General features: G+C 32.0%; 1 protein-coding gene across 1 annotated transcript; it reads right to left on the bottom strand.

The window, feature by feature from the left end:
• Nucleotides 1-235: 235 nt before the first annotated feature.
• LOC115963744 (LAG1 longevity assurance homolog 3-like) lies at nucleotides 236-5,189 on the bottom strand. Its single transcript, XM_031082881.1, has 6 exons — nucleotides 4,914-5,189; nucleotides 3,337-3,566; nucleotides 3,011-3,166; nucleotides 2,558-2,743; nucleotides 1,736-1,920; nucleotides 236-774 (listed from the first exon to the last, which is right to left on the bottom strand). The coding sequence occupies exons 1-6, from the start codon at nucleotides 5,181-5,183 to the stop codon at nucleotides 743-745; spliced, it is 1,059 nt and encodes a 352-aa protein (XP_030938741.1). The 5' UTR covers nucleotides 5,184-5,189; the 3' UTR covers nucleotides 236-742.
• Between the last annotated feature and the right edge of the window lie 6,689 nt (nucleotides 5,190-11,878).

The following is an 11,878-nucleotide window of genomic DNA, read 5'->3' as shown; positions in this document are numbered from 1 at the left end:
GTCCCATTAAACATATCTTGTGTCTCATTCAATTCGTAAGCATTTTGTAATCAAATTGATAATATTTTTAACATTCTCCTTTGATATGTTTAGTATTCACACTAGAATTTACCTATAGTCCTTAGAATTAGTATCATCCACGAATGCTAAGGACCAAACTACTTGCTCATGATGAGGCCATTTGAAGAACTCTCATCACATGTCGCATAGCAGCATCAGGAGGTCTGGTCACACATACAAAAACATTCTCAGCCTGATAACATTAAAAATGATAATCAGTTCTTGTATACAGGCTTCAAATCTCCTTCCATCATCAATGTTGTCTAAAATACTATATAGTTCCCTATCAACAGTAAGCCGGCTGAAACCCATGTAATTTAGCTTGTCAAGAATATTTTGAATATAGGATGGTTGAATTTTACAGTTTAGTTACTGTCTAACCTAGAAAAAGAATTTCCTTGAAAGTAACCAAAAAAGAAAAGGAAAAAGCGGGGGGGGGGGGGGGGGGAGAGAGAGACTTGTCTTCCTCATACACAAATTTTAGAAATAACAGACCAGTAAAACCCAGTGTATCTTAGTGTTCTGATGGGAGAAAGTAGTATAGAAACGTATATATCCTCAAAATCACCAGCTTCCACCTTATTTGTAAATATCTGCATGAAGAATAGCAGCATAAATCATGCTGAAGCAAGGAAATTATCATTGCAAAAAGCCCTTGGTGTTCTTCAATATTTCTTGATTGTCAATCATTGTGTTCAGTATCACTTTCAGAATCTGCAGAAAACAAAGCAATCCAAGATTGCATAACTTAGGTGACAGCTATAAAGCATATTTCTTCCTATCCCATATCACATCCTTATTACAACTAGCTTTGTGATGGCCATTTTGAAAACATATGAAAACAACTGCAACTTCAATGCAATGAATACTTGCACAATTTCTCTTGGGACAACTAAACAATTTTGAAATATGATACTGGCTCTAACTAATATTATGGTGAAGACATGACTAACATCTCTCATGGAATTGTGTATTAGATTGAAAAATAATACCAGCCAATATATTGAAATCAAAATTACCATACACAAACTGGTCTGTCATAGGACTGCAATGGTCAGAATGATACTGTCTTATTCACTAGCAGCAAACAGGGTTATGCATATTCTTAATTATAGCTTTTCCAAGACTTTGGACAAATTCAAATTTAATTCAATAAAATTTCTGAGCAAAATAAGATTTTTAAAGAAAATCACTAACCATGAAAGTATGGCAAATTACATATTAGGCCTAAAATAAAATGGCCATTATGACCTTGGTATGTCTAGGTTTTTAAGTAAAACGTGATTAAAACCAAACAAAAATCTAAATCCCTTGGGCCTACAAAAGATTTTGAAAAAAAACCAACTTAGTGTAAAAAATCTTTCTCATTGCTAATCAACCTATTGCTATGGATACAATGAAACTACGTAGATTACTATCTCCTTTTATTTCAATTTTTATTTTATTACTCTCTTTAATTGATATGGGTAACAATAATATATAGTGTAATGCACATAGCACACTGTATGCAAGTATTATGACAATGATTCTGCTATGACAATGATTCTGCCCCATAATTCTTATGCACATTTATAGTTCCTCTCCCCCCACCCCCCCCCCCCCCTCTTTTCCCACAGTAGATGCTTCTGCAGGTGTCTATGTGCAAGTAACAAATCCACTAAATTATGTCCCTTACCAGATCTAACATCATCACTGATCTGCCCTCTTGCATGAATTTGATTCACCAGCATTACAACCATCAACTTCCACCAATAGATATGAAGAATGAGCAAGCAGAACAGAAGAGTATTAAACAAATAATAATATACAGTTCCGTCAATCTTGTGCTTCTCCATGTCCAAGGTCAAAAGAACTTCATAGCTGCAGAGAGAAATGAAACAGTTAACCTCTTTAGGGAGAATAATCAAAAGGAGGGAAAGTACAGTTGTTCATATGTTCAGAATAGAAAAACATATAGAAGGAAACACTGTTTACTGCAGTCAAACAGATGATGAACTGCATTTTTCATAAATGAGACACTAAGAAATTCTAGTAGGAAAAGGCCACATCTAAAACTATAATCAAACTTAATGCAGAATGGATAAATTCTTTGATGAGAGAAGCACAACTCTGAAATTCATAGGAGAAAGATTTACATTGCAGAAAACTGAAAGAGCAAGTAGAGTTGGAACCGATAAGAAAAAAACACATGGGGACTCTCTTAAAAAAAAAAAAAAAAAACGACTAAAAGAAAAATGCACTTAGAGTCATCTTGTACTGAAAAAAATAAAGGAGTGATCCTCAAATTCCATACGGAAAAAAGGTGCTAAGTTACTCAAGATGATAATTGGTTTACTCTTGATCATGCATCTGTATATGTAGTGTGCCCACACACACACACACAAATTTATGATTTCTCATCAATATATAAACTTGTTGTTCATGCCACAAAAGATCACTTGTAAGGAGGCTCTCAATAAGAATTGGTATATAGGTTCATGCTAAATGTAAAAGTCACCTAGTGCTCCGAATTATCCAGAATGGGTAGTAGATAAGGCGGAGTATAGTCCAAGATAAAACGAAAATAACGAAACAAATGCTTGCTATCCCCTCAAAGCCACTATATTTTGACATCTTTGCAACTTCCAGAATCACATCACTTCCTTCATGGACAGCTATAATAACTGAACCAACGCGAGCAAACCTGCAGGTGGCAAAAGCAGGGTAGATGAGCCACAGAAGACACGGTGCGTCTTGTTAACCTAAATTTAGGAAATGTTTACATGCAAAATCATTAGCTGAAGAGCATGACCAACATTTAATGATTCTTTTTAGCATGTAAAGACAAAGATGAGGCTTTGCAGACGGCCATCAATCATTCCTTTTCATATGCAATCAGGATTTGCACACAATTCATCTTAAAATAACAAAATGAAAAATCAAGCTAAAAGCTGAAGCCCTCTAAACGTACTTAAATATGTATGACAATGTGATTAATATAACAGTTGCTACATGATGAGCCATGGATACCAAAAAGTCTGAACGTCTTGTTTCCCAAAAGACCAAAGCAATGGTGGAGTACAAATAAAATCCGGCGGAATACATGTACAATCCCTTCAATTTTAATCTGTCAATCAGAGCAAGAGGGATTAATTATATGGTTATGCCTAGACATATGAGATGCAAATAATTATCATCAAGCAAAATTACATGAAAGATCAAACATTAAATTAAGCCAATTCTACAACTTGACTTTGACATTGATAAATGCCCTATATGATGAGTGTGGGAAGTTACTTAATTTTCTGATCTGGCCAGACCTGATCTCCAGGTCCTACCCAAAAGTATTTGGTATTTGCGAACCAAGGCTCATCATAGGTGACAGAAAGGGCTATAAGCTCCGCAGAAAGAAAATAAACACATTTCCATGCTGACTCTTTGAATTTATTGACTTTCTTCCTCTTATCATGTGTTGAGTTGTCCAATACAGCGTGCCTCTTTCCAAATATCAATTGTCTAGCTAAATTCTGCAACAAGCAAACATCTGGTTCAAACTAAGCTAACAATTCCGATAAATGAGAGCCTGTAAAGTGACTTTTTGAAAGAAAAAAAAAAAAAGTGCAGAAAGGAAACTCAATAATATTTCTGTAGGGGAAATGAACTTCAGACTTTAGATGTCACACATTAGAAGGACCCATTGACTACAACTGAAAATAATAAAGACCACAGTATTCTTGCCAAATAAATGATAGTCACCAGCAAAGCATGCATATAAACATCATCATTCCATCAGGAAAAGCTCAGATGGTCAGATTTGCATTTCATAAATTTCAATTGTTCAACCAAGTCAGAGCTGACTGTGGTTCTAACAAAAGGAGTTTTTTGCAGCTTGGTTGGCTGTATTTACAACCATATGGGAATGGTAGTATTTTTGCACGAGTTTGAGGGGATGCGTGGAGTGCAATTGTTTGTTCATTCTAACATTTGCATTGTGTGCATACTTTAAAAATATCATTTTTTCTTTTTCTTACTTTCTAATAAAGAATCTAATTGCACTTGCACGTTTACGCTGTACTTGATGAATTCTTGATACAAAACTTTTCGACATATCTTTAAACATAAATGTAGCACTACAATTTCTACAGTAACGAAGATTTTTTATTTCACTCATTGAAGATAGCAGACAATTGATACCATATAAAATAAAAGGTAAGGTAGATCACATGAAAACATTGAAAAGTAATTCTTCTAGTGAGATTGACCACAATCATTATCTAAAAAATGACTGCTAAATACTACAAATCAGTTCAAAATGGAGCTCACACTAGAGCCAATTCCCCAACATATTCATAAAAGATGTTACATCTTCATTCTTCTTAACATAAAAGCAAGTACTATATGTGATCCTCTCCATTTTCAAGATTTTTCATTTCATCCATTTCATGCTTCAGATTAAATTTTACAAATCTAAACGCTTATTAGATCCAGAACATAAAATCTGAACCGTAAAATTGACTAAATCAAACCGAAGTTTAAATTAGAGAGAATCTTATTCCTTCACATATTGACCAATGCACTTTGTTTGTATAATTTACAGTATCTACATGTAGGAGGGTGGGTGAGCGCGTGTGTATACTATTTGATACGTGGGGTGAGCTGATTGGGCGGTGAGAATAATGTCCAGCTAGTAGAAATGATCAAATCTGAACAATTAGTATCGAACTGAACCTTGACAGTACTTACATGACAGTAACAAAACAACAACAACACTTTACTATTTTAAGAAAAAAAAAAAAAACAAACAAAATCTTAGGATGGGATAGTACTAAAAAAGAGGATTAAGCATAGAGACAAAAACTGGTAAAGAATTTTACCTCAAAAACGTATCTGTCAAGAAAAAGTCGAAGTGAAAGGAAGAAGAGAGCAAAGAGAGGAACGAGAACCAAGTCTTTGGACATTGGGTATGATTCCTGTTCCCAATTGATCGAACTTGTGGAATTCAACACACCCATTTGAGTGTTTTTTTTTTTTTTTTTTTTTTTGGGAAGGGAATTGAAGAGTTTTGGTGGCAGAGATCGAAGACTAGAGATGGCAAATGTTGTTGTAACCCAACTGAGTTTGTGCGCACATAAAATAGAGAGCATTTATAGCAAGATTGACTTGGGTAACAGAAAGTTCAAAGTTGATGTTGACTCCAACTTTATGACCCTTGCCGTAATGGATGGGCATTGGGGTCATGTAATTTTGGGCAAAATTACCTCGTAAATTTCAGAATGGGTTGCCACGTTTATCGGATTGAGATGAGGCACAATTCCTCATATTTTTCTCACAAAAACTTTTACTTCTTTCATTTTTTTTTTACTTTAACATTTTTTACCTTTTTCTTATTTTAGGATTAAGATTGAATTTTTTTTTTTTTTTTTAAGCTCTCAATCTCAGTCAGCCACATACAATAATACAAAGGCTATTGCATACGGTGCAAGTACAATACTTATCTCAATCCACTTTTAGCTCACTGGTGCCATAAAGAGGTACGTGGGTGCCTCTAGACTTTTCGCTTGGACATTGACTTTATTGACCCATTTTAGGGACATCTCTATCTCTTCCTCTTTCTTTCTTTTTTTTTTTCTTTTTTTTTGAAAAAATTTCACAACTATCTTAAATGATAAGTTGTTAATGGTAAATAATAAAGTAGTACTAGAAGTAAATCAATATAAGAAATTGAGAATCAATAATAATCTATCAATTTAATAGATGTGAAACTTGTTAAAATTATTGTGGATGTAGCATTGCTCTTTCTATTAAAAGGAAAAGAAAATATATTTTTGGGTTTTGCTTGGATCAATTTATTCACTGGAATGGACATATTAAGGCACAATGTTTAAAATTGGGCATGTGTCTGTATTGTGTCTAATCTAATACATTAAAATGAAAATGTTTCTCTCCGAACTAATTTGGAGAGAAACCTTTCAAACTCTTCATATATTATTTTATTCGGTATGAATTTTGAAAATCTAACCATTAAATTACATGTTTTTATTATATTCTCCATGCATGTGAAATTTTAAGAATATCAAAAATCAATAGCTATTAAATGTTTAAATTTCATGTTTTTAGGATCTAAAACTATACAAAAAAAAAAAAAAAAGTTTATTGATCAAATAATAAATAACATTTAATTTTAATGAAATTTGACATGCATCTTAAGAATATAAAAAACATGCAATTCAACAATTAAATTTTCAAATTTCATATCTAATAAAAAGATATAGGATGAGTTTGAAGAAATTTTCTCCAAACTAGTTGGGAGAAAAACCTTTGCCCTAAAAAAAATGGTGGGCCTAGGTGGAAAACTCCAACCACCCTCTCCTCTTTATTTGTGATAGATAGATTTAAATTTCAACTTATGATGTCCACTTCATGATAATTGCTTTTATTATCAAATTAAAACACCAATTGGTTTTTTTATATTAATAGAGTTTTGAACCCCAAATCTCTTTTCTTTCTTTTTTCTTTTTTCTTTTTGAAGAGAAAACTAGACTTTCATTCATTATTAAATTGAATAGGATCAACCTCAGATCTCTTGTTAGATTAAAAGAAAGTTTTTCAATTAACCTAATGAGAACCCACACTCCATTTTCTTCCTAACAAAATAATGGAAAATCACATTTTACTCTGCTTTTCTTTTCTTTTCTTTTTTTCCCACTTTTTACTGCAATTTTATATATATATATATATATATATATATCATAGGTTGGATACCATGTGTTTAGGATAGTTTCAAAGATTGAAAGTAATATTGTTAGAACTAAATTGATTCTAAAACTTTTTTTATTTGATTGATAAATCATATTTCGTGGAAAACTGATTTTGTTATCCATAATATTTTGCTAAATACCCCCTTTTGTGTAATTGTTATGGAAAGATTCCCATCTCCTCCGGAACCATCCCTATATTCTGCTTAGGAATGAGATGGGCTTAGCTTAGTGAGTTAGTTCCTCTTTTCTTTTCTTTTTTTCTTTTTTTCCTTCCATTTAATGAGAATTATTATTCAGAAAAAAAAAAAAAAAAAAAAAAAAAAAAAAAAAAAAAAAGGAAGAAGAAGAAAAAGAAAGAAAAACATAGCTACGATATGATGATAACCACATGGGCTTCATAAAGTTGCCAGATTGGCTCTTTTTAATAAAATCACTGGAGTAGTCCCCATTTCATTCATTCCAAAATTTTGTTTTTTTGCCCCCAGGATAAAGATGGAGGTTAATCCCTGTTGTACTCCTTTTCTCTCTTACTTTTTGAATGAAAGCATTAAGAGAGAGAGAGAGAGAGAGAGAAATAAAATTGAGAAAGAACTTTTTTTTTTTTTTTTTTTTTTAGAGCAAAATTGAGAAAGAACTAAAGAGTAGATACATAACACATAGAATTACTGTGTAGCTTTAGAGGCTTATACACTCACTCACGGTAAAAAACCCTTAATGACTTGTAGTATATCTTTATTATTGAGATTTGTGTATTACAATAAACCCATTGAAGGGTTTAGAGTCTTTATTAGACTAACAATAAATAAATTAGGGTTGTAATATTTGAACTACAAAGAGTATTATGACCAAGGTTTTCAGACCCAAACCGTTCATTGAACCATAAAAGGGAGAGGTTCAAGATTTTTGAGGTCGAACCGGGATCGAATCGTGATGACGTCATAATTAATTTAATAATTAATTAAAGCCTAAATATAGATATTAAATTTATAAAACTAGCAAAATTGACTAATATATCTATATATGTGAAGGAATTTAATGATTTTCAAGCATATATTTAATAATTAAAAAAGAAAGTTAATAAAACAAAATAATAACCATGAAAACATTAAAATTTATGATTAATTTTTGAAGTAAAGTTGAATATATTTGAAGGATTTTAATTATAATTTTTTTTATTCCTTGTAAGAGATGGATAATTTAATTAAGTAGAATAAAATTGTGTAAAGTTGTTTTAATAAAAAAAAAAAAAAAATTGCTAAGGGGTTGGACCGCACGGTTCTTGCCACCGGTTCGTGCGGTCCAACTCCGGTTTTAGAGGTTCACGGAATTATCACATATGCCTGGTTCTTTATGCTTAAAAAACCGATTTTCATCCCGGTTCTCGATTTTTACGGTCCGACCTTCCAGTCCGGTCCGATTCTGAGAACTATGATTATGACTACTTGCACACACTAACATATATTAGATAAAACAAGCTTCTATTAGAGTTATAAAACAGATTTAATCTTCTTTACTTTAGGACCACTTTGTTTTACCCAAAATATATATATATATATATATATATATATTTTAGCAAAGATGTTGACTACTTCATTTATTGTATCTTTAGTAGATGTTACAGGGAATCTAATTTTGCAGCCCCGTGAGCTGGGGCATTAGTTAGTGTACTTTTGAAGGCCATCTTCCAGAAGGCTCATTCCCTGCAAGGATATTGGTGGTCCTTCATGAAGATTGTAAGGATTAGATTGTAATAAACTTCCTTTCTAGAAAATTTATAAAAAAAAAAAAAAAAAAAAAAAAAAAAAAAAAAAAATTAAAAAGAAATAAAAGAAATGAATGGGGCAGCAACTATATATATTCCAAGAGATTTTGATGCATGTATGGGATAATTTCACTTGATGAAATCTAGTTGAGTTATTAATAAAATAGTAAGACAAATGATATTCTTACACTCTGTTTCTTTTTTTTTTCATCAACTTTTATGTTTTAAAATGGAGATATTTTTAAGCTGTGGACATTTCGGAATCAATTATTAATATTAATGTAAAATGATAAAGGTAAATGTCTGTACTTTAAGAGAATATTTTCCCTAAGACTATTTAAATTTCAATGTTCTGGCTCATATTATAGGGGTTAGTAGCATTTAAAAAAAAAATATATGTTTAGGAGCCTAGAGTAGGAAGACTTCGAGCTGAGGATTAATTAGCAGCGTATTGTAATTATCTAAAAAAATCAATGATTTCAATGTTATTTTATGGACCAATAATAAAGGACCAAAAAGAGCATATTTATAGACTGACAAAAAATATTTTTTGCCCACACTTTATACACATATTTATTTTAAGTTGTATCTTTAGAAACCATTTCAAATGAATCCAAAATGTTTTCCATTTCAAACAAGTTCCTTTTGGGTATCTAAGCAAACTAAATTATGTTAAGGTAGAATTGGGTTCATGCCTAGTGCTTCATATGCACTTGTGGGGCCAGAGAATTTGTGGTCCCGGCCCACTTTGCATTAGAGCCCAAGGCCCATGTTGAGGATAGGCGTTGCTGAGGACATGCAACGGAAGTTCGAATGGCCTAGAGATACAGCCGAGGACGATTCTGTCCTTGGCATCCCAAAGCACTCCAAGAAAAAAGGGCAAGTACAGTATAGGAGTGGTTCAAAGAATAGCTAAACACCTCTGCATTGATGGGGAAAGGACCCTAGAACAGTGTGGCGACAAAAGTACAAGGGAAAGGCTGTCATTACTGCAATTAAGTACTCTGCGCCTAACAGAGCAATGCTTTTCAGTTTTTATAACCACTCACAACCACTTTGGGTATGGGCTGATAGGACAAGTATCAGCCCCAGAAAACTGAACCTACACGTGGACATTAGGGGGAGGGTAAATGATAGTATAAAAGGAGAAGGAAGCAATCCAAAAAAAGGGGCTGGGAAAAAAGGCCAAGAACCAAAGCTTCCCAGGCCGTGCCGAGGAGAAAGACTTCTTGGGCAAACATGGTTCACCTTTGTGCGATTATCACAAATACCATGACTAACCACTGTCCGGTGATCAAGGCCTAGCCTTTCAACCCACTCTCTACAAATTTATTGTTTGGACTTTTAACGTTCGAGCCCAATAAACTAATTTGGGGTCGTCACAAATTGAGTCTTTACAGCACTTAAATAAAATCGTTTAGTCTTAGGCTTTTTTATTTTATTTTTGTGACTTTTACAATAATTTTAAGGTTATACATTAATAAAAAAATTAAAAACCCTAAAACCTTTAGTACTATTTTTATTTATTTATTTTTTATACAAGATAAAAATTCTACTTTAGTCTAATTTAAGTGTATATGTGTGTGAAACTCCCTCTTACAAATTTAAAATCTGACTTTTGTCCCTTGTATCCTATAAACACTTATACTTATAAAGTGACCATCGTACCAAGTGAAACCTTTAATGCTAAACCATATATCTTATAAAGCTTAAACCCTTTAACCTCTGAACTTTTGGTAAGAATCGGAATCTACCAAAAGGTCCAAATCTTTATTAAAAGCTTGTGTTTAGGGAGTCAAAAGTAACCTGACAAAGCTAAGCGTTAAATTCTACAAATGCCTTTAAAAGATTTCGGCTAATTTCTTAATGAAAATTTCAGTTATTCCTCTTATATAATAAAAAAAAAAAAAATTCTTAATAAATTATTTTTAAAATTTTTTTATGAAAAATTGAAAAAATCATTAATTTAAAAAAAATGTTTTGTTAATAAATGCTTAAAGAATATTTATTAACCAGAAACTTTAAAAAAATATATATATATTTTAACATTTTCAAGAAATATTGTTTCCTTTTTCGAATAAATAAATGAGTTTAGTTGAAAATTTTAGCGCTCTATCTAGCAATTTATTATTATCTCCTTTCATTGGTTTTAATAAGGGTTATGTTAAATAGTGCCCTTAGAGAATTTGTTAATAATTCAATTAAAAAAAGTTTTTATGTAAAAAGAAAAAAAAAACAATTAATGTTTTGACAGCTTTTTTTCATTTTTCATAAAAGTGATGTCAAAACTTTTCTAAAATGGATTATTAACCAATGCCCTAAGGACACTCGTTAACATTTTCCTTTTAGTAATTATCTCATGCATTTGGTATTTAATATATAATCTCTCCCTTTTTCCTTTTGTCATAAGCAAAATATCTCTTTTCACTACTATGTGGTGATCTACATATCCCCATATTGTGAAAAAAGAAGAAGATATATATGCCAGATAATCTTTCCTTCTCTTCCTCCTAAGGTTTTCTTCTAACAGTAATTAGCAAGTAACTCTAATTTACTTCATTTCTATTGGTTCTCCATCCTCTATCACTGTATCTCCAATAGTGGTACAAAGAGGAAAGGAATTAATCATTGTCTCTCCAAACTTGAGTTCTTATTAGCTAGCTTTATTTTAATAAATTTTCAAAGCAGCTCCACGTTTCTACTTCTGTAAGTGTAGTTGGTTTGATTCAAACCAAAAAAAAAGTGTAGTTGGTGATTGAGCAGCATATGCATGGCCCTCGAAACAGAGATGTGTCGTATCTAACTTTATCTCCCATGCAATAGCTAGGGATATTCTTGCCGCTTATTTAGAAGAGATCTAGGCTTATTTTATACTCGGGAGACAGTGAGAGGAGATTTTGATACAGGAGGTGCCTTTGTTTTGGGGTGCTTTGTTTACCTTTTGTTTTATTAATTTTTATTTTATAAACAAAAAGAAAACATAACCACAAAATAAAGGAACAACTAATCTTGTAAAAATAAAGACGGTGTCTGTCTTTTTCAGATTTTTGGATAAGGAGTCAAAAGGAAAACATCACAACCACAAACAAACAACATAAACCAAATACCTAACAAATTAATGATATATTAATGGAACTAACACCAATTAACTGCCTAGGACAGCGATGGATTCAAGCGGATCTGTGGATTTTTAATTGCCTACAATGAAATTCATACCTCAACTGTATATGTATACTGTACTCTACTCTCGTATGTGAAAGTGAGAGGTCTAGAGCTTTATAATAACTCTACTTTTTAACGTTTCTATTAAAGATGTTAA

The sequence above is a fragment of the Quercus lobata genome, chromosome 10 (assembly GCF_001633185.2).
Source record: "Quercus lobata isolate SW786 chromosome 10, ValleyOak3.0 Primary Assembly, whole genome shotgun sequence".
Lineage (NCBI taxonomy): Eukaryota > Viridiplantae > Streptophyta > Magnoliopsida > Fagales > Fagaceae > Quercus > Quercus lobata.
Note: the sequence above shows the minus strand (reverse complement) of the source record. Positions and strands in the feature narration are given on the sequence as shown.